Below are 27,595 nucleotides of genomic sequence, written 5' to 3'. Positions count from 1 at the left end.
ATGCTATGATGGCCTTATGTTATGATGGGCTCACGTTATGATGGGCTCATGCTATGATGGCCTTATGTTATGATGGGCTCACGCTATGATGGGCTCATGCTATGATGGGCTCACGCTATGATGGGCTCACGTTACGATGGGCTATGATGGGCTCATGCTATGATGGGCTTATGTTATGATGGGCTCATGATATGATGGGCTCACGCTATGATGGGCTATCACAGCTTGCTAGCTGGCTAGATACTCATAATCAATAATACATGCCAGCAAACTAAGAAACATACTCATACCAGTAACCACTCGTGCCACCGACAGGCATCGCCTAGCGTAAATGTGTATCCCACTATGAGTACATTGCAATAAATATTAATGTTCTTTATTACTTTGTGTCTTTTTCTGCTGAGAAGATAACTGAGACTTGTGTTAGCTTTGAAGCACTGCTGGCCTTTCAATGTCATTTATAAATGCTTTGTAAGGCATAGATAGTCCTCACTTTAGATGGGGTCACATAAAATACTTAACTAACGACTTGTAAATGCATGAATAAAGGACATTTAAATATATTTTTTATAATTTACTAACACTTTATGAATTATCTTATTAATCATCTGCAAGTCGTTAATAATTGGTTTGTAATATATATTACTTAATTTACAAATAGGGAATCCATCATTTATAGGGAATCCATCATTTATAAAGTATGAAAACCCAATCATGATAGTCACGCTTAATAATCAAGGCTATCATGCTAGGTGCAACCTGCCCATCAGGACTATCTAACGTTGATACACCGTAGGCACAGCCTGCAGGGGCAATTGGGTTAAGTGTAGGGCTGCAACTAACGATTATTTTAATAATCGTTTTTTGATTAATCGATGAATCGGATAAAAAACAAAAAAGCATTCATTTCCAACCCTTTATTCAAAAACAGAAGTGACAGTGCAAATTCACAGTGCAACACATGTTCAGAAAGCACAAACAGGTTGCTCCTTGAACATCCCTGAGCTGTTAATTAAAAAAATGTAATAAAAATGGACTAACGCAAAAACATACACATGTATGCTTTACATCTGCCAAATGTGAGCCCTTTTCACTGTAATTGATCTCCTTGGAGCAGAGGCTGCATTTACATACCCTGCTTTATCAATATGTATGAACTACTGGGACAGTGGGAAGCTGCACTGCTCCTCTCACGGCTGTTTTGACCTCTTCATCTGCATCAAGCTGCGCTACATATAGAGCGTCCTCTTCCTTAAACTATTTCATTCACATCATCTGATCAATATCTGGGCCTCTTATGACAACGACGTCACGTTGTTACCTGATTTGATTCCTTCTACTTTGAGTAAAAAAAAATAAAAAACCTGCAGCCAGATCCGCCAGTGTGCCGGTTTAACGTTAACGTTTTCTTCCAAGCAAGACTGAACTGTAACGGAACATAGCGTAACTTTAACGACAATACACAACCCAAAACAAAAACGTTAGCTAACGTGATAGCAAGCTGATTAGCTTCCATTAAAAACAAGTTTGAGGGAAATGAAGACGCTGTAGACATCTTAACGCTGATTGGCCAAGACTCGACGCATCAAAGATGTTTTATTGATCACGACCTCAGCTTTTCTCCGTGTCTCACTCCAATCTCAGACACGCTGGCAGGCCGGTTGCTCTGCTCCGCTATTTATTTTCTTCTCTGCGACTTATTGAATGGCGTAATAATCGCGCGACACAACGAATCGATGATGAAATTCGTTGCCAAATCTTTTGATCATCAATTTTTATCGTTTTTATCGATTTCATCGATTCGTTGTTGCAGCCCTAAGTGTCTTGCCAAGGACACATCGGCATGGACTAGCGGAGCCGGGGATCGAACCGCCGATCCTTTGATGGACGACCCTGCTCTACCACTGAGTCACAGTTGCACACACGATGAATTAATCAATTCATCATTTCATTATTTTTGCCAAAAGGGTCCATCATTTCATAAATTGTGTTCCTTTCTTAGTCTGAAATGAAATTACATGAAATATCTTTGAGATTTCAACTGTTGCCTGAATAAAACATGCAATGGAAATATGTAAACTAGGGCTTTGCGAAATTGTGATGGGAATGAGATTCAGAGCTTTAAAAATGAACTTAAGCAGTGGTTCCACTCGTCCAATAGGGTCACTCACACTGAACACTCTTGATGCTCCTCATCCCATGTCACCAACCGGCACTGAGCACAATGTGGGTTTCAGTTCATTTGGATTAACAAACACATATAGAGAGAAACGAAACAAACCCCAAATATTTCGGGGATGAGGGTTATCAATCATTGTCCATCAAGTCTCAGCAAAAAGATTTGCACTTTCATCCTCTAGTTTTGTTTTGGCTCATATTAGTAAAAGGTACTGTACTGGGTAATTGGAAACAATCTGATGCCAGTGACATTTGCTACGTCAACAACAGCTGCCTACATTTTCTGGTTAAAGATGGTAATGGTAAATGTACTGTACTTGTAGAGCGCTTGTCTAGTCTCAAAAGCGCTTTAACATGACTTCATCATCATTTACACACTGATGGCAGGGATTAAGGTGCCACCTGCCCATCAGGAGTAGCTAACATTCATGTGATCACCACTGAGCCACAGTAATTTAGAGTCACTGAATAATAATTGTACGTATTAGTAATAAGATGAGTTAGAGGCAAAGTAAAAACAGCTCTATAATTTAATGCGGGTTCATTCTTTGAAATCACAACTTCCATTGAAATACGATTATTAGTTACACTCTATAGGTATCTTTTTTGTATACCTGCCACTGTGGCTGGTGGATTCCAAAATCTAACCAAAATCCCAGACCAGTATTTGACTATTTGACAGTATTTGACATCCAATAAATGAGTATCAGTGATTTATCCTCCGATAAACTCCAGGGGAGAGGGGGAAACTAGTAGGTGTTTGTTGCTCTGCAGTGCTAAACAGGGACACAGTCAATGATGATGAACACGGTCAATAGCATCAAAGAGCACAACCACAGCAGCTGCAGTTTAACAACTGTAGTTCCAGCTATCTGTAAGAAAAGTCCAAGTGCTGCTTGGATTTCCCTTCTCTAAATATGTGCACTTTAAGAGGTTTGGAGAGCAAAACAAGGATAACAATAGCTTTAAAGCCATGTTAATGTATGTGTTTTCACCATTTGGGATTTCAATTATAGAAATGCATCATAAACTGCAAAATGTATTTTCAATAACACATTTGTACAATAATATATATTATTACACTATAATTATGCTTGATGTTTTTGTTGTTTGAGCCTATAGGTTCCACTGTATAAATCAAACAATATATATTATTCGGTAATGTTGGAATTGGATCAGTTGAGTTTTTGTTTGTGTTGAACAACATAATGCTAATCCTATCCTGTGCGCAGCACCTGCTCTTCCTCTCTCATCTCCATCACTTTCTCTCAGTCTCAACTCGTCACGTATCTCTTCCTTTCCCAAAGCCAAGCTTTGATTGACTGTCATTTCATTTTTGTCTGTCTCAGTGAAGAAAGTAAACACATGTAACATGCAACAAAGTAGATGGTTTTCAGAGGGTACTGTTAATTTGGTTTGTCCCATTTTATTCAAATCAACACTTTTATTGTCAGCACGACTCATACAAATGTTGACATTGCTATTCACAGCAATGTTCTGCATTTGTTTCAAACTATGAAGGAAAGTGACACCCATGACCTGAGTAGAGAATTCCGAGGAGGATCCTAAAGACCCTCTTGACTGTACTAGTTTATTTAACATACTCTTCAGTGAACTCTGTTGTGTTTCTTTACTGCATTCTTTGTTGTACTCTATTGTGTTTCTTTACTGTACTCGTTATTGTACCCTAATGCATTTCTTAACTATTCTCTGGTGTGTTTCTTTACTGTACTCGTTATTGTACCCTAATGCATTTCTTAACTATTCTCTGGTGTGTTTCTTTCACTTTGCTGTGTTTCTTTACTGTACTCTGAGTTATGTCCGCTGTAGCCGGCTTGTTGCAGTGTTGCTCTCCTTTACAACAGCTGGGCTCTACAGTGCAGAATTTCACTGCACAGGATTGAACCGTGTGTGAAAGTGAATATCTGTGCCTAGTGCTGCATGTCACTCTGAATTCTGACGCCCAGGCTTGTAAAATAGCATTACATGGATTTGCTTATCTCCAACTTTCCTATTTGCAAAGGTCAGTGTACCAAACACTCAGGTAGTAGCAGCTTCTCCTTTCTAGTAGGTGCTGACCGCCACAGACACTGGTCAAATAGGTAAACGTCTCTGGCGAAAAGTCATATCAGCTGTCACTAATTAACATTCATTCTGAGAAACTTGATGACAAAACAAAATTAAACTTGATGTCAGGTTTGTGTGCTCTCTGAAGAAGGTCTTTTGTGAGGGAAGAAGCTCCTCTCTGACACGCTGCTGTATAATCACTGTGTTTTTGTGGTTTCAACACCAACAGAGTGATACATCCTTCCCTAGATGATGGCCTCGCGACAATTTCAGGAGTTTCATTCTCCAGTTAAACTTTTTCTCACCAAAGCAATAATTGAAGCAAACTAACTGAAAATGTTTAAGTATTAGGATCAAGTTACTTGTGAAATATACATTTGGTGAAATGTAGAAGTCTACAGCTGTGATGCATCACATACATATGTAATCAACCTTTACGTATATACTGATCATATCTGACTCGGCCAATAACCAATGTTCAATGACTCAGATTTGTGTCCGTACATTTGAGTAAGCAGTCAATGTAAAGAAACACCACACATCACCTTCATTCCAGTCAAGGTAACCAGAATATGTAATCAACTGGCGCAAATGCTGGTGGTTAGAGTTACCCTACCATAACCATGGAGACCAATACGTATCCATGGCAACAACAACCATCATGTCCCTTAGAGAAGTAGCTGAAGGAGGGAACTTCTAAACTACTCTACCGACTATTTTCATTTTTTTTTAATCTATGGTACCGATGCAGATACTCAGTAATCATGTTTGACATCAGAATGAAATTTCAAAAAGGACAATCACCAGTTCATTTTATCTTTCACTGACGGCCCTGACCACAGTTGCATAGTTTTAAACATTCACACCTGAAGCTGCCCGTAACAGCCACAGTCTGACCTCTTGGTCACTGAGCAGCTCCACAAAGCACTTGGGGTATAGTGCCTTGCTCAAGTGCACCTCAGTGGTGGTAGTGTTGGATTAAGGGTTTCGCAAACTCAAAAGTTTGTATGTTCTCAGACACTATTGGACAGATTTCGACTATTTAAAAGTCCCCTTACTTTAAGTAAAACAATAAATCACTGGAGTAACCTTAAATATAATCATTTCACATACTACACAGGCACTTTCAGTGCCACTATTAAGTGGAATTCATATTTAAATAATGGTTAAGTAAACCTCTCTAATCAGACATTAACTTGTGAAAACAATGCTGTTATGCAGCCAGTGTCAGAGCTTCCCACAGCATGTCTCAGTCAAACCACTGTAAAGCCATTGTGTAACAGTGAGACCTGGGTGGTGCTTCCATCTGTGCAGTTGTACAGTACCTGTGTGTATGTAAGCAGGCGGACTCTGACACAGATACTGTGGAGGGTAGTGGTTCCTCTTGCTGTGTTTGTGGATTCTGTAGTCCTTGTCACTGCGTGAACGTCGGCTTCTTTGCGGCTCTACAGAGGCTGCTGGTGGCAGCAGGCGCTCCAACAGTTCAGAGCTTGGCCATGGCCGCCTGAGCGTGCGGCTGCTGCTTGTCTTCTTCATCCTCACCACGCTGGGTGGCCAACAGATAATAGATCTATCAACAAGTCAAAATAGTTTTTCCCACAGGCAAACGTTTGAATATTTGAGCCAAATGGTTGACCCAAGGCTGCAAGTCCCCCGTTCCTCACGTAAATTCCATCCTGGAACGTCCGTGGTAATAAATCCACTAATAAAAATCAAATAATCACCATGTTGTGAAATAAAGAAATCCACTCCCGCTTTTGCAAGACTTTTCTCATGGTCATGTTACTGTCACCTCCAGCTGCCTACACACTTCTCCTTCCTGCTGCTGCCGTTCTTCTCAGGTCACACCAAATCCACGATGGAATGACTGGTCAACTATCAGCTAATGCTTCTGCTGTGATGTCTGAATTCACACACACGAACACACACACACACACACACACACAGACACACAGACACACACGGACACACACCACACACACACTTAGCAGAGACAAGCTGAGGTGTCTACACCACTCCAGTGGCTAGAAGTTAGCCTAGCCTGGTTCCTTTGCTCGGCATCAGACCCGTTTGGTCTAAGCTTTAGTGGAAGCAGGAGGAATGAGGGGACGGCACTTTGAGTCGGTCAAAAGGGGTAGGGAGGCCGGTAAAAAGACAAGCCTGGACCCTGTCAGATAGACAAAAGCCTAAGCAGCGAAGGGAAGGAAGAAAGAAAAGAGGGAGTGAGGGAGGGGGCGCTAATACAAAAGAAAACGAGAGGAGAGAGGCGGCTCAGCCAGCAGAAGGAGGAGAGAGAACGACAAAATCTCCATGGGAAAAGAAGACACACTGCTTCCTTCTACCTCCATCCATCCACGACTGTTCCTCCAGGACTCCGTTCACACACACCAGTAGTTGATCCTCTGGGAAAAAAACTGTGTGTATGCGTGTGTGAGAGAGAGAGAGACATTGTACCACGGTTGAGCGCAGGGATGATGGAAGACGTGCAAAAGGGAGAAATCCACAAAGAGCAACATTTAGTGTGGAGAAAGGGTTAATCCAGAGCAGAGCGGCACTGATTCAGCTTCTCCTTTGTCTTCTCCTTCGCTCCTCTCTCTTTCTGCCTGCTGCTCGCCTGTCTGCTCTCACTCTGTCGCTCACCGTGTTGTTGTTGGAGAGGAGGGAGAAGAGGGAGGAGGCAGCGGGAGGGGAGGGCGAGAATCGTGTCAGCGCACACACACACACACACACACACACACACATACACACAACCCACTTATAGAAAACACACTTCTACACACTGATATCCTACAGCCGAATGCTACTCAGTGAGGGACCTGCTAAGACCTGTGTGTGTATGTGTTCAAAGTCTTCTAGTTAAGGTAAGCAGAGTCCACGAGGCAGCCAATCAGCATGGAGCTCTCAGGTTGACTCTTTAGTTAGCAGCATAGTGACCAAATGCTGCAACACACAGCAACTCAGGCAATAGACAGTGTTTTGAATTCGTTTTGTGCTGCCGCTGAGTGTCAACACCACTAACACACAGCCTAAATGTCCAGGCACTGTCTCACTCCCTCTTCTTCTCCTTGCAGTTAACACACACACACACACACACAAACACAGCATCAACACAAACACAGCATCCACACACACACACACACACACACACACACATCTTCCATTTCCTTGATTTTTTTAATTATACCTGTTTTCTTTTTCTTTAGACTCATTATTACTTTGGCAGTATTGTCCTTGTTACATTTATGTCAATAAAGCATATTAAATGGAGTGGAACCAAAGTTAACATTAAATTCAGTCACTCCTATTTTCCTTTTGTAATTTCTTTGCTGTGACACTGGGTGTTTTTGCAACTTCAGCATAGAGCATTGTGATGTTTGTTGCTACTTCAGCAGAATCTGCTGCCTTACGATGCACCCACAGCTCCACACTCGTTTAGCGGAGCAGCATTGGCCGTGTGTAGAACCGCTCATCCTAAACTTACTTATTCTATCCAAACACTGGTCCAGTTACTGGAGTGGAGCCCTATACCCCAGCTGACCAACTCCCAACTAACTCTGGTCAGGTGAAGACAACCATCGCTCCACAATCACTTTCATTTTAGAAGATCTGTATAAGTGGCCTTACCCAGTCCTAATATTGTTCTCAACTACTGGAGCTGTGATGTTATTAACAAAAAACAAGCCGCAAACTCAGACCAAAAAACAAGTTTTAAATCTAGAACCCATTCTGAATTAAATTGCGACAACAAGAATCTGAATCCCAGTCAATCCTTAGATCCCCAAAGACTTCCAACCTATCTATCATGTCTTCATGCAGACAGAACAAACAGGCAGCTCATCTGCAACTGCATGAAACATTAAATTCAGGGGAAAGTATCATGAATCTGGGATGGCCTCAAGATGTTGCCTCACTGCTGCTCAACACTTGACATTTGTGTGTAGCATTAGAGTGGGTAGTACAACATGAGCAACAGCTGAGGAAAGTAGTGAAGGTTTAGCAAAGCTAATATATAATATGTTGTTTTATGCTGCTGTCTTGTTAATGCTGCACCGGAATGTTTGAGTGTTGGCGATTTTTCTGGCTGTTTTTCTTTATTGTCTTTCAATGGAATCAAATTGTGATTAAATCATATTTTGTGATACACAATTAGCAATATAACAATTAGCTTGTTAACAAAAAAGCCCATGACTACTCAAGTTTTTCAAAGAATCTGATTATTTTTGCACTAAAGTTCTTCATTAAATGAGAAAACGATTTAGTACTTTCCATTTGTCAAGTATTTGCTCACAATATAGTATGTAAGAAAACCATGTGGTTATTTCATATAGATGTTTATCTATTGAATTACCAGAACACATACTATATTGTGATATACATTGTTATCGAGATATGAAAGGACCTATATTATATGTAGATAGAATATTTTGGCCATAATGCCCACCCCTAAATTCAGGTGGTTATACAACTTCCTCGTGCTACATTTAGTTGGGAATCAGAGGGGTGCTGTTGACCGTCATCACTGAATGATGAAACGGGTTTGACACCAGACGGCCCAACATTTTATGGCTGCACCATCCCATATTTCTATGTTTAAACAGGATTTTGGTCTAGATTTGAAGTAACAGGACAATTTTGAAAATAAGTCTTTTGTTGTTTCTTGGAGGGAAATGTGAGGGTTCTGAAGGAACAGCAGCCTAATACAGCCTATGCTGTGTGTTACCAAGCTGATCTACTGTAATGTAGAGCTTTTGACTAATAGCACAAGGAAGTGGTTCAACGAATATCGCAGATACCAACTGAGAGTGGCCATCCTTGTCTTGTGCTGTTGTGTAGCTTGAATTGTTTGGCCTTTAACCCATTTCTGATGACTGTGGCCATGGGAGATGTGCTTAATGTCCAAATCCAATTTATTAATACATCTCTTCAAACTACAGATTCTTTTTTCTGGTTAAAGAATCCCTACAGGGTTCGACATTAATGCTCGACCGCTTGCCCCAGGCATGTCAACTCTGTGTTTGGGCAAGTGGAATGCTTCCTGAAGTTGTTGAGTTAGTGGGGAAAAAAGGAGATCTTCATCATGGATGCCAACCGTCGATCGCTATTGGCCAATATGCAGTACAAATATTCAATTTCTTTCTTTCTAAAAAGGCCTCCATTTTCCATTTTGGACAAATAAGTTTGGCTATCAGGCCAGTAAAACTGAAATAACAATGGATTAGTGTGGCTGTATCCAAACCTGGTGTACAGTTTTCCAAGTATTGTTTAATGCTCGGACGCGGACACACGTCAATGCTTTATGTTTTTTTTTTTTTTCCAGGAGCAAAGGAGTCAATCACATATCACATACCTTACTTAAATAAACCCTATGGAGATTATCCACCACAAGTCAGACTATGTAGAATAATGTTGTGAAGGCCCGACACACACTCAGCAGGTTGTGATCAAACGTTAGTGCATGATAGTCATGCTATTCCGCTGATCGACAGCTGGTGGCAGCAACACAATCTTTTCAATTTGGCTGCAAAATGCAGGGTTGAAGGCTGAGCTATCATGAATGTAATCAATGCAGGTTTAACAATAATTACAGATAAACAAACTGGCATTGCAAATGTAAGTAAGGGAATGGAATTAATGTGTTTCTTAAACTTAAAAAAATAAGTGTTTTGAGATTATATACTCACTAAATATTTCTATTGGTTTGGCACAATGGCGAAGCCAAGCTAAACTAGTATTAGAAGAGTTTGTAAAGATACACTGACTATAAGAGAAAACCTGCAGTAACAGTGACAAATAACTAGTAGGTTTGCTCTGACATGTCACTGATTGATCCCGCTCTATGAGCAGAGAAACAGGCAGACAGACACAACAGTTGGATTTATTTCCTTGACGGTACATCAATTCTTCTTTTCTGGGTATTTATAAGTTACTTCTATGTGATGCTTTGAGCAGTGTTCACAGACACCAGCAGTGAGGAAGTACAGAGGCTGACATCTAGTGGACTAACAGGGTTACAGCATTAAACAGGATATAAAGGTGCCATCTACAGGTTCCAAAATCATCGGCAAACCTGCTGTAGTAGAATTCTACAGGTCCCAATTGTCGGCCATTTAAGCCCCCCTCTTGACATGAAGAGTCAGATATAGCTACTAGAAAATGACATGCTATCAACCAACAATAGAGGAAGCCAATCTTGACATACATTTAGACAGTACGGTCTACATTTATGTCAAGATTGGCTTCCTGCATTTCACAGCAAACTGAGCCCCCCTCACAGTTTGTTGGGCTCATTCTGGTCACACTGAGTGGACAGCTGTAAAAATAAGATACAGCCATGAATAGCCAAGGGAGAAAACTGTGATCTCATTGTGATAATGTGATGAAAGCTCAAGCTGTACTGTAACATATTTGAGGAGCAACTGAGTCTGAATTAACCCTATGCTAACATCCCAAAAGAATCTCGCTCACCTGACAACCTGACAACAGCTCTGCTTTTTTAGCTGTTTTGATAGAGCCAGAGCAACAGAAAGTAAATTTACAGTTGGGTTGTTGATGCAGCTGTTGTGTTTTTGCTTTGGTAACACAGACAAAAATCATGTCCTGTCAGCACACAGCTTTTATTTCAAATTAAATGAATTAAAAGGTAAAAAAATGGGAGTCAGACAAACTAGAGGGCAGGGAGAAAGATGGCACGAGTTAAAGGGCCAGGAAACTACTTGCCTGCAGGCACGCACAGCTGGCACCCCAACGCACACACACACACACACACACACACACACACACACACACACCCTCCTGATGAAAGGCTCAGCTCAATTACCTTCAAAATTCACTTCATCCGTCTGTACACGATCAGGTGTGTGCAGGTGTGTGTGTGCGTCTGTAGAGACACAGAGAAAGGTGTGCAGTCACCACATAGTTGTTGAAACTAGATCTTCTGGCGACTAGCAGCTCCACTGTTCACTGCAGCACGCATAGGCCTGGCTGTCTGAGTGCCCCTGAGCCAAACACAGACAGCCCACGAGACAGGCGGGCTCTTATTAATACTGCTGAGGAGCGCTGTACAGACAATATTCTATATTGTTCTTATTGTCAACAAATCCCCTGTGAAAAGCCTCAAAGCCGCTTTGCCAGAGACCTCCAAACATGTATAACTCCAGAGCTTTGTACAGTCCAAAAGTCAACATGTTATTGAAAAAATATGGATGTAATCATTTCCTAAATTCCCATATTCATCCAACCAAATATTCTGCTTTAATCCATATTTATTAAAGTTTCTTTTTCTGCTCTCCTGCCTGCTGCACACAAAGGGAGGCAGCACTGGAGAGTTATGTTTATTAAAGGAAGTTGATTTCATAAAAATACACTTAGTTATGTCACCTGTGATGCTCGAGGTGATGCATACACAATGCTCACAATGAGTCAAAAACAAACGCTGCATTGGAATACTAAGCTGGACGTTGATTACCATGGCAACAGCCAAAGCGTCGGGTCAGCTTAGTTAAGAGTCACACGCGTGGGTGTGCACGTGCAGTCGCAGGATACACACAGAGGCATACAAACAACATATATATTAAGAAAAGTATCAGGCTGTATTGCAGCAGTCAGACAGACATAGGAGTCTAAAAGAGGAGGGAGTATTAGATTTAAAATGTGCAAGTGTTTGTACCCAAATGGTGCACATACTCTAGTGTTGCTAGTGGATGCCACTATGTCATGGCAGGTGTATTGCTCAGGATCCAAGGAAGCACAGTGTTGAGTGTGAAGTTGTTCGCTCTTTCCAGACAAGCTGCCTTGCACTAGTTATTCTAAAACAGAAGAAGTTTGGAACAACCAGGACTCTTTCTAGCGTTAAACCGCGAGGCCAAACTCAGCAATCAGGGGAGAAGGGCCTAAGGTGACCAAGAACCCAATGACTGAGTCAAGGATGGCTCCAGTGTGTCATCAAGACATGATTTGAGGCCCACCAACAACAAAAATCCCAATTCAGTACTATACAGTCTATACACATGTTTTGCAATTATTTTCTATGTATGTGTTCACAAAGAAATCTCTTATTTTTCTATTTTTACTTTAAGTGAATCGATTTCTTTCCCCACATTGCACGGCTAATGCTGGAGGAAATGGTTTCGGTCATGTGAATTTTCTGTCTTTTCACATAATCCCAGTTTTATACAACAAAAGGGTTAACCCCTTAATTTTAATCAGCAGGTAGCAAACAAGACACAGAAGCTTGGCTTGGGTCTTGAGGAGTTGTAGTATTATTCAGCCACAAATAAACTGCACACACACACACACACACACACACACACACACACACACACACACACACACACACACACACACACACACACACACACACACACACACAGAGCTACATTCACAGCTACCACATTACTGCTGACTTCATACTCATAATTGTGTTGGTTGTTTGGTGCTCAGATCGGCAGCAGGCAGAACATAGTGCCTAAAACCAAATGGTAAATGGACTGTACTTGTTGCGCTTTTCTAGTCTTCCGACCACTCAAAGCTCTTTAACATTACTTGCCATCATTCACCCGTTCATACACTGATGGAAGTGGCTAAAGTGCCACCTGCCCATCAGGACTATCTCACCAACAATCATTCACCGTAGACACAGGCTACGGGAGAAATTTGGGATTAAGTGTCTTGCCCAAGGACACATCGACATGTGTGCCGAGGATCAAACCTCAGATTGAAAGAAAGCTCTACCTCTGAGTAACAGCCATCAGTAAAGCCTCATCAGCTCTAGACCTGCCTTCACAATATAAAACTAAAGCTTCACACCTTCAGTTTATTATTATGTGGTTTCATTAAAATGTTCTGGTTTTCAGTCATGTGATGATAAACAAATGGGAAATCTGAAATAATATTTGAGGTGAAACAGAAAATCATAGACAACAAAGATTCACTCATCCAACTGACAGACTCACCACATACTCAGAAAGCTTCTATTGCTCAACCGATAGCAGATACAACATGAAAACTTCAGAGGGTGTAAAGTAAAGACGGGTCTGACCTATTACATATTAAAAAAGGAAAACAAATCTGAGTTTTTTGGCTATTAAGTTATTTTACCAGAAGTACTGAAATTATGGATAACCTTGTTTGTTAGCTTTCCCATAATCAGAGAACCATAATATTGTGCTTAAATATTGAAAAGGGAGAGGTGGTCATCCAACTTGGGTCAAATTTGAGGGCCCCGTTTAATCCAACAATGTTCTAACTCTATCTCACATAAGTAAACATGCAGGAAAACATTTTGTCAAATAGTAAAGACTAAGGTCGGACGGATGGATGTCTGATGTCCCTTGATCTGAAGGTGTGCAAGTGCAAAAACACACTGTAAGAAAAACTAACTAAACCAAATGATTTGGATTTGTTAAAAGTTATGCACTGCAAGACCATTACATTTTATATCCACCTCAATGACAGTTATAATCAAGTTTCTTGAAATGTACTATCTTTCCTCTTAATGTTCTGACAGAAACGAGCCTGAATGCAACAGACATAGTCCAATACGCTATGATGATGGGCACAATTATGTCTCGTGCTGAATGGTGTCAATGGAAACACACACAAAAACCTGAAAATGAGTCGGCCTTAACCTGAGCAGACAAGGGTGGCTGTGTGGGCCTTACCTAGGTATTTGATGGTGAATCCCCGTGGCGGATTGAGGGACCTCCGCATCCATCCCTCCCTCAGCACCTCCAGATGGTCCTCCTTGCCTTGGATCAGCAGCACATGCTCGTCTATCCATCCCAGGAAGAAGGTCTCGGACACAGCCTCGGTAATCCTCTGGTTCCACACGTGTTGCTGGGTATTTTCGGCTTTGAAATCGGCAAATATCTCATAGCCGGTGTGGTGTCTCGGCAACGCGTCGCTCTCTGACACCCCGGCCGCCCCCACCGCCTCCCCAGCCCCGACCCTGGACAGCACTATGGCCAGGGAATGGGGAGCTATCTGCAGGAAAGACTCCATTGTCGCGTCGGCCTTCTAGCTGACTATCGAATACAGTATTATCATTGTATTTATCTATCTGACACACAGTGAGGCGTAATGGGAAACAAACACTCCATTTTAGCTAGCAGGGTGTGTAGCTACACGCTACGCTCTGCAGCAGCCGCATAGCCTACAACTGGATTCCCATGAAGCTAGCCTGCTAGCTCCCGTTAGCTTCCTAGACTTACATGACACCCATTCCTACACCTTTAGGTCCGTCTTCTTCTACGGACGTAAGATATCGCACAGTAACCGAAACCGGTATTTACTGAAGAGTCATGTCGAGCGCTGTCCACGCGAAACGAGAGATGACATTCGTGGTTTTCGGTGTAATTTACACCTCGTAGTGTTAGGTACCTTGGTCTAAGGCTAGCTAGCTGGATGCTAACGTGTTAATGAATTCACCCAGGCAACAGATGCGGAGAGCCCCCCTCCTCCTCTTCCTAGTCGCCAGGTAGCGGTCGGATTTCGCGGGACACTTTATCTTTTTTTCCGGCAGTCGTGACGGTTATCGGGGAGGTAAGCTCTCTCCAGCCGCCGGTGAATATTGTCCTGTCTCGCGCCTGACACGCTTCGTTACGGTGCGCGAGAACACAGCTGGATGCAGGACCGTCTCATCCAGGTACAGTGATGCAGGCATCGTTACGGAGCTGCGTAAAGGCAGCGTTGACGCGACTGAATTTACTATCTTCCGGCCACATTTTCAAATTAAGACGCAAAACGCAACAGGTCGTTTGGCAACTCATACACTAAGCAGTGCACCATTCATATGCAGTCAGCAACAAAGCCTTAAAGACAATAATGTAAAAGAGGTTTTAATGCACTGCCTCTGGAATGAAGTATTACTGTAAGAAGAGAATGTAGCTATAGAAACTTGAGTATAGTTCTGCTCTTCAACTTCAATTCGGTATAGAATTTATATTTCATGAATGTGGACACATCTAAAAAACAGAAAGCTGAAATGCTATCAAATGCTTTTAACATTTGTCTAAATCCACTTTGTCACAAGTCTAAATTAATTGGGAAATAGCATCCTGTTCTTCCCCTCTTTGTAAATTGTACATCCATGAAATGGAATATTTAATGGAGGCCCAGGTGTGCGCTTTAGTTATCTGATTCCCCAGAAATGTCTTCACGTTATTGGTATTAAAGGGTCTGGGGTCATCAAGGCAGGTGCTTTCTTTGCTGGTCAGTAATCCAGCACGTTGTAGTAATATTAATATAGAGTAACATGTTGTTTGAAGTGGTGTCATCTTTGCTGCACTCAGCATGCAACATGCTGTAAAACACATTTACAATATGTGCTGAGAGCGGATTGTGACGGAACCTATAACTGAGACCTTTCATCTTTCTCGGTTGCCTTCAACAGCCTGTGAACTGTCTTTTGTGTAAAGGACTCAGCCCACAGTGTCTAACTAATGTAGCAAAATACTGTCTTAAGTGCATAGCACAATACAAACATTGATTACAAAATGTGTAATCACAAACTGTCCTAATGTTTCTGCTATCTGCCTGATAGGTTTGTGTACTAGTTCGTCAGCCTTTGAATGGCCTCCTTCACTTGCATTGACACCTCTTTGGTCCTCATACTGAGTTCCCTGGACCAGCTACCAAATTCAACATTTTGAATCATCTCTGGACCTTTTTAATCTGTTTATTTTGTCATTTAATAATGAGGGAAGAGGCCACACCTTGCCATCAAACCATGTGTTACTTCTAATTACTTTTGAACCTCTGAACCGGGGGACTGTGTAAATATGGGTGTAATTCCTAAACAGTTAATGCCATATTTTTGTTGTATCTATTGAAATAAAGCTGAAAGTCTACACTTTAACCACATATTGACTGCTTTATTTAAAATCCATTGCACTTATGTAAATCTCTCTCTATAAAATTGGCAAAATTTGCAGAATTGTGTCACAGTCCAAATGCTTATGGCCCTGACTGTATATATTCCCATCCCTTCATCAATGGGCCATAGGCACCATCACCATGGCAATAGTGACTACAGACATTTATTCAAATTAAAATCTTCAAAATTGCCACTTTAAGTAAGATGCTACGTATTTTTGCCACACCATAACCACCTGAAATATTGTGATGTATACATTAATGCATCAATAACTATGTACAGACTGGTGACAAATCTTGATATAAATCCTGGTTATGAGAATATTTATATTATGGAACTGATATGAACTCATACAATGACAAATGGCACAAGCCCTGTGATTACAGGAAGCTGCAGTAGTGTTACTATTCATGCTGATCATGTTAAATATATGAACATGTTTGAACAATTTCATCAAAATTGCCAGTCAAGGCAAACACCAAGAACACTTCCTGTGGAGATCTCTCAAATTAAACAGATCATTGTTCTTGTGTCTGGTTGTGCTGCTGTAAAGGGTTCTGTAGCGCCTCTCAGAGGGGAAAAGCTGAAACAGGTTGTCTCCACGGTGAGTAGGGTTTGCAGTGATGTGTTCAGACTCTGGAGGTGGATGAGTCCTGGATGGAGGGCATGCTGGCACCAAGGATTTTCTCTGCAGTCCTGACTGTCCTGTTTGATCCAAACCACACCGTGATGAACTTGTAGTGAACAGACTGGATCAGCAGCTCCTGCGACAGGTTGAACTCCTGTTTTGACTATGTCTTTTATATATTGTACATTTGAGCTCCACTTTGGCAGTGTGTAAAACAATAAAGAAATGATAATGTTCATATGTCTTTTGCTATTAATTTCATCCCCACGATAGCAACATGACATCACATGACATCACACAACAAATCTTTGCAGGTGTAGTTGAGATCAAAAAAAAGTTCCAAGATGGGTGTGGTCTGAGCAAAGGTGCAAGGGGTCTGGAAGTAAGGAAGCATGAAGTGAGGAGGGGCCATTGCCCCCCAACCCACACTTTCTGCCCTTTATTTGGGGTTGCAGTTGGTGAGATCCCATTGCAAGATGATCCCTAGTCAATATCTGTCTCCCATGAGGAGCCATAGAACTAACTATAGGAATGCAAAGTGCAACACTTCTTATTGTATATAGCCAGGGTGTTTGAAAGAGGGATCCCACAATGGAGGTCAGGGTGTAAATGAACGTTGTGATATATTTACCAGAATTGATATCATGTTTCATGAGCTGAATAAACATACACAGGGAACATATTTCAGTATGCAACTTTATTGCAAAGGCAAGGGAATATATGGATCATACAGATACAGGGACTGGATATGATATGCCAATTTCACAGATGTGTCAAGGGCACGGCCCTATGCTTGCCACGGTCACGTTCGTTCCTTCTTCGCTGTAAGAAAAAACATTAGACATTACAGCATATGGTTTGCGGTATGTGGGTGTGCATATGTGTATGGGGGTATTATTTTCTGTTTCTGTGAACAAATGTATATCATATAACATTAGAGGCTGCAGGAAACAACCATATCACTAATACCTCAGTAAAGTGAAAGCATCATGCACATTTCACTACATTTTCAGTCAGCAACCTGCTCCAGGCCAAATCGGGCACAGATGTGTAAGGGCAGAGTTAGATTTGAGCTCGAGGGAGGACGGAAGGGTGAGTGCAAGAGATGAGTTTAACATGCGAGAGGAATTGCGTCACCAAATTTGAGCCAGTAAAAGAGATTCTCATGCTCGTTGTGACCAAAGCCGCTCGTGCTCACTTTTGAGAGAATTCCCTTGAGAGCAAACTGACACACAGAGCAACAAGTCACCTGTTCAATTTAACTTCTCTATTGTCTGTTTATTTACACTTCACTTCACATACACTACACATACACATTTTGCATTTTTGCACTTCTCTATTGTTTAAGTTTAATTTAATTTAATTTCCTAAAGAATACTCTGCGCTGTACATATCTTTCATCCCTGCTATTTTTATTTTTGTATATATATCTCTCATCCCTGTTGTTGTTTTTAATATGTTGTTTTTAGTCTGTAAATTGCTGCTCCTCTGACAACAAATTTCCCCATGGGGATTAATAAAGTATATATTCATTCATTCATTCATTCATTTAGCCTGCATGTGAAGTTGCATCCTCTTAGACCATGGATGTATAAAGGCAACTGGATACAGGAACAGTCCAGTGCTTGGAAGACAATTTTACATGGTGGAATTACAAAGTCCGTCATAAGATACCATTCAGCCCCAGAAAGTTTTATATTGTGAAAGAGTTGTCTGTAAATCAGCTGATATATTTTTGGAGGTAAATAAAATAAATAAAGTTACATGCCTGTTCATGTTGCAGAGAACACATTTGGTGCTGTATGTCGTTCCATCACTGCCACATACTGGATCCAACTCCCTGGTGCAGGGGGTTGGACCATTGGGACAGTCAGACTGGAAACAAACACATAGTTACAGGATTATTGATTACTACATAGACATGTTGAGAGCTGTTCAAATATCAGTATTGGTATTGGTGCATGTTGGAGCCATAATGTAGTTTTGTTGTTTTTGCAACGTCCAGACCTTCCGTGTAGTTTTGTTGTCACTGTGAGGTTGTTTGTTGCGTTTTCTGTCACACCCCTTGTCTCTAGTTTCAAGCACCTCCCTCCCTGTGTAACCTTCTCCTGTGTGATTGCAAGCCCCGCCCTGATTGTTGTCTCCCATGCCTCGTTATATGATCTGTGTCAATTCTTTGTTCTGTGCCAGTTTGTCTCAGTCTGTACCAGTGAGTTTAACACCGATTCCCCAGTGAGTTTTTGAGAGACAGCGAGTGTGATTACTGACGGTGGCAAGCATGTGACAAGCGTGTGGCAAGTCTGTGGCAAGTCTGTGGCAAGTCTGTGGCAGGCGTCAGTCAGGTGCCAGGACAGTGGCAAGCGAACGTCACTCGTTCGACACCCCAGCATGTTAGTTTAAATGAGCCCCCGTTCTCTGTATACATCCTTCGAGTAACCTCGTTGTACTTTACTGTTTATCATTCAATTCATTTATGTATGATTTTGCTGGTTTTGAAACAAAATAATTACAAAATAATTACTGTTATAGTCATTTACAACAATTGGCTAAAATAATGAAAATAAATCATCCTTTTTAATATAATTTAAAACTATTTATCAAAGCGTTTTAAAATACAAGTCGAATAAGAATAATATCTCCACGTGTCCTCTCCTTATATGTAGTTAGGTGTTGGCAATGGTGTATAAAGTACCCAAAAGCCATAGTTGAGTAAAAGTAAAGATACCTTACTGGAAAATTCTCTTAAGAAAAGTAAAAGTCACCTATTAAAATACTACTTGAGTAAAAGTCTTAAAGTATCTGATATGTTCTGTATGTAAGTATCAAAAGTATTTTTCTGATATGAAATATCAGAAAGTATTGAAAGTAAAAGTACAAGTACATGCTTGTTAATGAAAAAGCAAAGGGTCCAAATTTCGGGAATTATGAAGTGTATTCTTTTAAGTGCTGTGGCCACCCTGACCAAGGACAAGGAGTTGGGTTGATAACATAATTGGGTTGGCTGTGATCCATTCAGGAGCAACAATGTTTAACATAATATATTTTACAGAAGTATACTTTTGCAGCATGATGATAAGTATGAACTTATCATCATACTTCTCCAAAAAGCAATATATGACACTATGAAGGAATTGCAACGTTTATAAGTATGCTCATTCTGCCCACACAGAAAGAATGAATGAACATTTTTAATTAAATTTAAAAAATCAAGGCCGGGAAGATGTTTTATTGTGAAAAATGACCGGATACATCCGTCTGTGGCAACCTCAGACGGAACCTCTTGACACATGTCCAGATGTTACCTTACCCTAAACATGAAACTTAAGTCTGTTTCAACTCTGCCTGTGTTCTGGATTCAAACCAAGGCAAAGTATCCTGAGATCACCAAAAAAGCTCTGAAACCTGCTTCCATTTCAACATCCTGTCTTTGTGCAGCGGGTCATATGTTAAGGAGTAGACTGGACATAACGGTTTAGTTAGGAGTAGTGCCACGAGGAGATCGGCCTTGCTGGAGTTTTCTCCGTGCCTCGACCAGTTTTTGTGTTCCAGCGAGTTTTTGCCTGCCGTCTGACTAACTACCCGTGTACCGAACCTTGCTTCAGTAAAACATAGTTTTTGGACCTGACAACTGAGTCCTGAGTCAAGTTTTGAGTCCTGCTCCTTTTGATCCCAGTCTTAACAGTTTTGAGGGAGACACAAAGTGAATTTACACATACAGTTTTGACATTGAACATAGGGTGGCGCATTAACGTGAAATTGCATATAGGTATGTGCCTGGTAATGCGACTATGGTGTGTGGACAAAAAGCACCTGTACTGTAAACCATCAGTCCATAGAAGAATACAGATCAACATCCCCCAGCAGTCTCACCTGTGTGGGTATAGTCGGGGCTGTCACATTGCTGGCTGCAGTGTCATCCTCCTGGGACATGACTACACACACACACACACACACACACACACACAGATATTAACTTCTATACTTGTGAGAATCCTCATTGACATAACACACCTAAACCTTAACTTGACCTAAACTTAAATGACCCTTCACCCCCACTGCGACTCCATCAAGCTGCCAGAGCTCCTTTTCCATTGAGCCCATATTGTCACTAACTCCTTGAATAAATATGCTAATTTTGGGGGAGCAGACAGAAGTGTCTACAATACGTGTTTGAAGGATACATTCTGGATGTCAAACTGATTCAGCAGTATAAACAAATCACAGTGTTAAAGTGAACCACCACGTCACCTGGTGATCGAGACCGAAGACAATGTAAACAACCCTGTTCCGTTAATGCGGGGTAGATCTTTATTCATTGTTCATGAGATCATAAAAATGTTGTTAATTATGTACATATGACATCAGGGATCCGCTTTCCCTAAGGTTTCTTCCTTTTTTCTCCTGTTAAAGTTTTTTTTTAAACCAAGTCTGAACCCTCAAAGAGCCCTTTGAAGAAATAAAAACTGGACCAAATGTCCTCAGTTTGTAAAAATGCTCTTATTCCCAATATGCACACACACATACTGTACTCAAACAAAATGTCACCAGCTTTTTTTCCAGAGGAATGTCACCCAGCCAAGTCTCACATTCCTTCATCTTGTTTTGTTTTGTGGTTCTTTGTGTTTTGCTTCTGTTGTTCATGGAAACAATGTTGAAACCGAACATGCAACCTTTTCTGAGAATCTTTTTTGTGCCCTCTCATCCGCAAGCCAGATGACCTCTTTCACAGGCATTGGCAGTTGCGCAGCTGGTTATTTACAGTAGTCTGATAGGATGTTAAAAAAAATATTTTTGGTTGTTGTAAATATTGCTATGCACATTGTCTATATGGATGGAATTAAATGATAGATCCATTGGAGATTCAGTTTTAATGAGGTGTCATAATTCAACTTAATGTTTACGTCCATGTTGATATAGTACACTGAACAAGAACATTTAAAAATGGCACTTTGTATAGAAAGGTTGCCGAGCCCTTTCACTATTTGGTTTACAAATATGTTAAATCAAACTTCCAAACATTTAATACTGAATGATACTCATATATATGCTTGTCGCCTTATTAAAACAGGTATTAATAATAACTACTACTATGTAATAACTATATGTTCTTAATTCCTCATTTTAAACATAACAATTCCTCACTAATTTCAAACAGATGACGTTGTGCCTGACTTTCGACTCTATGTATAGTGAGGTCTAGGTCTGAATAAGCCAGGCTGCTTAAATCAGTTCCAATCAGCCATGGAAGAGGACATCTGAGAGGGAAAACAACATGATCCACCACGGTTAAAGTCCAAAACACATTTATTTTTGTTTGTAGTTCTGTTTCAATATGTTTTTTTCTTTTTTAATAGACAATAATACAGTGTTCTGCTTTATTCTGTGTATTTCTGTTTCAAAATCAGGTTGTATGAGAACTACTCCAGGAACGAGTGGAAAATTCCTACTCTTTCAGCTGTTTCTGGTTTAAAAGGCGGAAAACTGTTTGAAGCAGATTCTGAAACTAAACGACTTGTTCAGATCATTAGTTTATAACTGAACTCACCAGAAACAGAGAGCAGCAGAGCAGAGCAGAACATCACAGTCAGCTTCATGACTTCCAGGTTGTTGACGTGTCTCTGAGGGTAGCAGGTGTGTGTTTCACACTTTGTTTGCCTTGCAAGCACAACCTTTTGAGCAGACTGGAGCTGTCCTCTGATTGGCTGCATTGCAAATGCCAGTTGACACACCTGATCATTTGTGTCACAAGATAACACCATTCGGTCAAAGAAATAACAGCCAGGAAAAACAAACAGAGATTACTTTGTCACAGTACTGAATACAATATTAACAGTATAGAGGTACAAACTAATTATGTAGTATAATTGAATCATACAATTATGGTCATGGTCATATGATTACTCTTTTAGGAATACATATCAAAATATATTCCCATATATGTACTGAGACATATGTCTTTTTCAGGATACTATACTAACCTCAATTAAACAAACCAAACTATACTTTACTATATGCTATTATGATATACTATGTGTCATGCACTGTACTATATTCCATAATGTAGTATATTAGAATATAGTATTATATAGTATATTATGCTGTACAATAATATACTATATTAAACTGTACTGTAATATACTATAATATACTGTACTTTAATATATAATATTAAAGTACTAATACTGTACTAGCATATAGTGCCATACCATGAAATACTGTACTATACTGCCCTATACTATACTATACAAAATAGTACTATATTTAAATATACTATAATGTATACTGTATTATACTGTACTGCAATATATACTATATTATACTTTACTACAATACACTATACTATACTCTATTGTGGACGCGGCCGCTAGGAGTTGTGGTCGAAAGGACATCGGTGCCTGTCGTGGCGGCAACCTGAAGTCAAAAAGCTCCTTGGTAGCAAGGCACCGGGGGTGGATGGGATCCGCCCTGAGTTGCTGAAGGCGCTGGACATTGTTGGGCTGTCTTGGCTGACACGTATTTCAATGTCAAAATGGAACAGTGCCGGGGTGGTGGTTCCCATTTTCAATAAGGGGGACAGGAGAGTGTGTTTGTCGAACCTCAGTTTAAGAGTTTAGAACAGTGAACCAGTTCTTTACCCTCACAAGCAGTGGTGGCTGGTGGCAATTTTTTTTGGTAGGGACATCTAATCAATTTCAATGTATGTTTCAATGCAAAAAAAGGAATCACGCATTACTACTTTGCAGTTAAATGTTTAACATTTATTCCAACACTTTGACATAATAAGGACATCTTCATACAATTCAGTATATTGATGCGTGTGTATATATATATTTATATATATATATAAATAAATCATGTCGCATACCCCTCCGAAAGATAGTCCTGCACTTGACTGATGCCTTCAAATGTATTGATAAATTCCCCAAACCAACGTAAGAGCAGTGAACAACGACACAAAAACGATAATTATGTTAGCTTACTCCTCGTTTGCATTAATAGCATACACACACAGAGCCAACACTCACGCTAATTTCCTTAAAACATACACAGTAATTACATTTATAACTTTAACTAAACTTGTGCCTCTTCCGCGGAGTGCTAATACCGTTATTGTTTCTAATTTGTATAAACAAATTAGATGCAGTCGTGCTAATTTAGCAGCTAGCTTAGCCAAACCGTCTGGTGTAGCCGTTTCTACAGAGGCTGCTTCCCCTGGATGGATGGATATATTATACAGTACTATCATTTCTATTAATCAGATAATATATATTCTGTACTAAATATGATTAATAATTTAAAATATATTATTGTATATATTATATATGATTTTTTCTTGAATTTGTTCTTGAAAAAGGTCCCGGGAAAAGTTAATGTCAAATTTGTGATGATGTCATAATTGTTCTTAAACCGCAGAACGTTTTGTACCTTGTGCCAATCCCCTTAAAAAGGCATGACACTGCAGGGCGTGTGCACACACGGAAACCAGAGATAATTAAATCTAGAATGCCCAAAAGTCTAAAGTACGAAGCACCAATGTTTATATTTGGAAATCAATCAAATTCTTAAAATTAAAATTCAGTAAAAATGATCATAAATTATGTTGAAATAGAAAACCTGTACAAAATAACTTTCTGGGCAAGATAATTGATCATAAACTATGTTGGAAAGCACACATTAATAATGTAAAAACAAAAATGTCTTGATTCAAATGTTACGAAGAACTAATTTATTAATTAACATGCTTTGAAATGTAGTACAGATCATTTAAAGCACAACTTTTACTTTACATTTCATTCAACTTCATCTGCTTCCTAACTGTATTCAGATGTTATTTTAAATGAGTGACAGCCAACATGAATTTAGGTGACTAGGTACATATAAGAATGTATTGTTCACTTTACAAATCTAAAACATGTTAAAAGGAAAGGATGTTGTTGTTGTAATTACATTTAGGATTTTTTTTTGGCTTCAGTTCTTATAAACCTTGTAGTGAAAGTGACCTATTGGGTATATAAACATGTGATGGCCGAACCTGACTATAGATCTCTTCAGTAGTTGATATACTAGCATATATAGTGTACGGGTAATGTTCATTTTTAAAGACCATAAGGCTTTGTAAAGTAATAAAAGATGATTATCCCCCCCAAAAATTTTTAATGATTATTGTAATGATATGGATTATTTTTGTCATTTTAAACCTCTGTTATTCAACCATGACTGAGGATAACACAATAACCATTTCCTTTTCACAAACATGTCAGCAATCACATGTGCATATGTGCTCTTAGGTGTGGGTAGATTTAAGAAATCCTAAATAAGAAAACATCAGTGAATGTCAGAAATTTCGGGAAAACTGCGTATGTGGGTTTTAGGAAGACATTTCTATTTAAATTTGACTATTAATCTTTATATCCCTGATTTTACTGTATTATTATATATATACATATATATATATGTATATATATATATACTGACTGTTGTATTATACTTTATTATACAGTTTTCTATGATGTAATACCATATATATCCCTTATATGGCACCATGGACATTTATATCTGTTTGTGATTAACAATGTTTTTTCAACTCTTAGTTATTGTGTTGATCTGGGTGCGTTTAAATGTCCTTACACAGTTATAAAGTTGTATTGACTTGAACTGAATTAAATGTATTAAACTATACAATTACTGAATCGCTGTAGTGTACTTTCCCTTCCCATTACATTTAAGAGTGTGTTATGGAAAAAGGATCAGCAGCTGGTGGTGCCAGTGGACTGGATAAGACCTTATTTAAACAACTGAAGGAGGCAGCGGCAAGAGAGAACTGAGCAGTGCAGCACAGGGTTTGTCACTGGAGACAACTCACAGTCTCTATGAGAACAACACTTGGTAGTGTGACAGTATAGTGTCTTTTTTAAGAAGAAATTAATCTGTGTAGTGAACATCAGTGACATCATCTAAACGGCGTAAACATATGGAAGCCTCATAGAACGAAATCCAGACAATGACTTTACCCTTATTTAGTAAAACATACTTTAATTTAACAAAGCGAACCACCACACACAAAAAAGCCCTGCAACAAAACAGCTCTTTACACTGTTCCAGCAGTAATTATGTTACCTTTTATTAAAACAACGTTCTAATATTTGTTGGAAAACATGTTATAATGAATAACCCACAGTTGATTTTATTAAAACAATTGTAGCCTTCCTGTGACTACTCCACAAAATGTAATACTGCAGAGTCTATTTGGTTTTTGTGAAAAATATGCAAACAACATTTGGTACATTTTGGGGGAATTAAAGACAGCGCTAGCGAGAAAGAATCACATTACACTTTATGCATGCATTGTGTAAGTGGTGTATACTGTACATCATGACATTCCACTGTACATACCAGTACAACTACCTTGTCATACCAGTAGGCTACAGCAGCAAACACGCATCAGCATATGCCAACATCGTACAACTAAGAATTAGGGCTTTACAGTGTGTTTGAGGTTCTGAACCTCGATGCCTTGTTGCTTCTGGAAATAGCTGCATCAAGCAAACATACCCGCATTCATTTCAGTTAGCGAATGACACCCTTCAGTATATTTTCTTTACATTTGGGAGTTTTAGGGGGAGTTGTGTTCTACAATGGCACAATATGTTTCATTCCGTATAAAATCGTCAAATAAGGAAATCAATGATTCAGTATTTCCCCACCAGAAATGTATACTTGCAGTGTGGCGAGGGCTTTGAACCAGCTTTGTTTAGACCTTTTTGTTTTGACATAAAATGCCCAATTTAACCAGACTATTCTTTGTATGTGTTTTTTTTCTGGGTACGGTTTTTTCCTTGCTCTAATTGTTACCCAGCATCATGGTTTCAAAAACCCATGAACTGTGTTTTGGTGCGGATCTAATGCTCAAACAGGACTTTCCGCATTTCATTTGGATTTTCTCACCTGTACCTGAAGCAGCATGCCCACATCATTATGGTCCCCACCCTTGTGCTGCATTCAAGTACCGTCGTCAGACTGGAAAGAGGAAAAGTTAGAAATTATTAAATCATCTAAATTAGCTTTTGTTGTGTTACACGGTTACGAACCGTGGTTATAACGGTTCATTAACAAGTGAAAACCGTGTGGGTGAATTATAAATAAGCTCAATTCAGTCTAAACTATTAGTGTCAACATTAAGAATGTATTCACACTGCCAGTGATTGTAGCTTTGCAACCCATTTGCTTCTGGTTTGCTGAAACTGTAGTCATTTCCACAAATCGGAACTATAGTAATTGTTAAAACAATTACCGATATCTTTAACTAGGGGGCACGTGAGCCGGTTCTGCATCTCGGTCGATGTGAAAGGAATTCGGCATTATCCTATTCTTCGATTACTTATCTGATTGAAGACACTTATGAATATGAAAGAGTATAACACATTATTTTCATATCAGATACATAAAATGACAAGAGTAAAATGACCTTTATGTTGTTATGCTGTAATCGTGTTAAAAAACAAAGCAGTGTATGTTGATTTGTATATTTTCAAGGGTTCACTTTAAAGACGAAATGATAACCTAATTGAGAGAACTTGAAAGAGAGGAGAAAACTATACAAGTTTAAGAAAGTTCAACACAATGTGGCTGGAAAAGGTTGAAAATGTACTGCTTCTGCTGAGACATATATTGACATATACAATTGATGTGTTTACATATTAGAGGGTCTGCAGCTGCTATAATGTAAAAAAAGTAAAAGTCAACAGAAATATAAATAGTAAAGTAGAGTACAGATATCCCAAAAAACTACTTAAGTACAGAAACAAAGTATTTCTACTTTGTTAGTAGTTGTCACAGGAGTGCCACGACTT

General features: G+C 39.7%; 2 protein-coding genes across 2 annotated transcripts in view; both read right to left on the bottom strand.

Annotated features, from left to right (window-relative positions):
* The window catches only part of LOC306745880 (storkhead-box protein 2-like), a gene marked incomplete at its 3' end in the record, with an annotated part of 54,374 nt that extends 40,124 nt beyond the window's left edge, over positions 1-14,250 (bottom strand). Inside the window, exon 1 of the mRNA XM_079228741.1 lies at positions 13,905-14,250. Within this exon, the coding sequence (XP_079084867.1) occupies positions 13,905-14,244 (340 nt within the window). The 5' untranslated portion in view covers positions 14,245-14,250. The remainder of the gene's footprint in view (positions 1-13,904) is intronic.
* Positions 14,251-17,427: 3,177 nt separating this feature from the next.
* On the bottom strand, positions 17,428-22,394 carry LOC306745463 (ovomucoid-like). Its single transcript, XM_079228253.1, has 4 exons — positions 22,291-22,394; positions 20,616-20,677; positions 18,514-18,620; positions 17,428-17,567 (listed from the first exon to the last, which is right to left on the bottom strand). Exons 1-4 carry the CDS (start codon positions 22,337-22,339, stop codon positions 17,519-17,521), a joined length of 267 nt encoding a protein of 88 aa, XP_079084379.1. The 5' UTR covers positions 22,340-22,394; the 3' UTR covers positions 17,428-17,518.
* Positions 22,395-27,595: the final 5,201 nt, after the last annotated feature.

This window comes from Taurulus bubalis (assembly GCF_910589615.1).
Source record: "Taurulus bubalis genome assembly, chromosome: 13".
In the NCBI taxonomy this organism is placed as follows: domain Eukaryota; kingdom Metazoa; phylum Chordata; class Actinopteri; order Perciformes; family Cottidae; genus Taurulus; species Taurulus bubalis.
The sequence above is the reverse complement of the archived record's forward strand: the minus strand, read 5'-3'. Positions and strand labels throughout refer to the sequence as shown.

Excerpts from the sequence above, each read along its gene's own strand:
- LOC306745463 (XM_079228253.1), bottom strand. The coding sequence starts at position 22,339 with ATGAAGCTGACTGTGATGTTCTGCTCTGCTCTGCTGCTCTCTGTTTCT. Across the intron at positions 20,678-22,290 it reads TCTGCTGCTCTCTGTTTCTG|TCATGTCCCAGGAGGATGAC; the intron begins GTGAGTTCAGTT and ends GTGTGTGTGTAG. Across the intron at positions 17,568-18,513 it reads GTTCTCTGCAACATGAACAG|CGAAGAAGGAACGAACGTGA; the intron begins GCATGTAACTTT and ends TTTTTCTTACAG.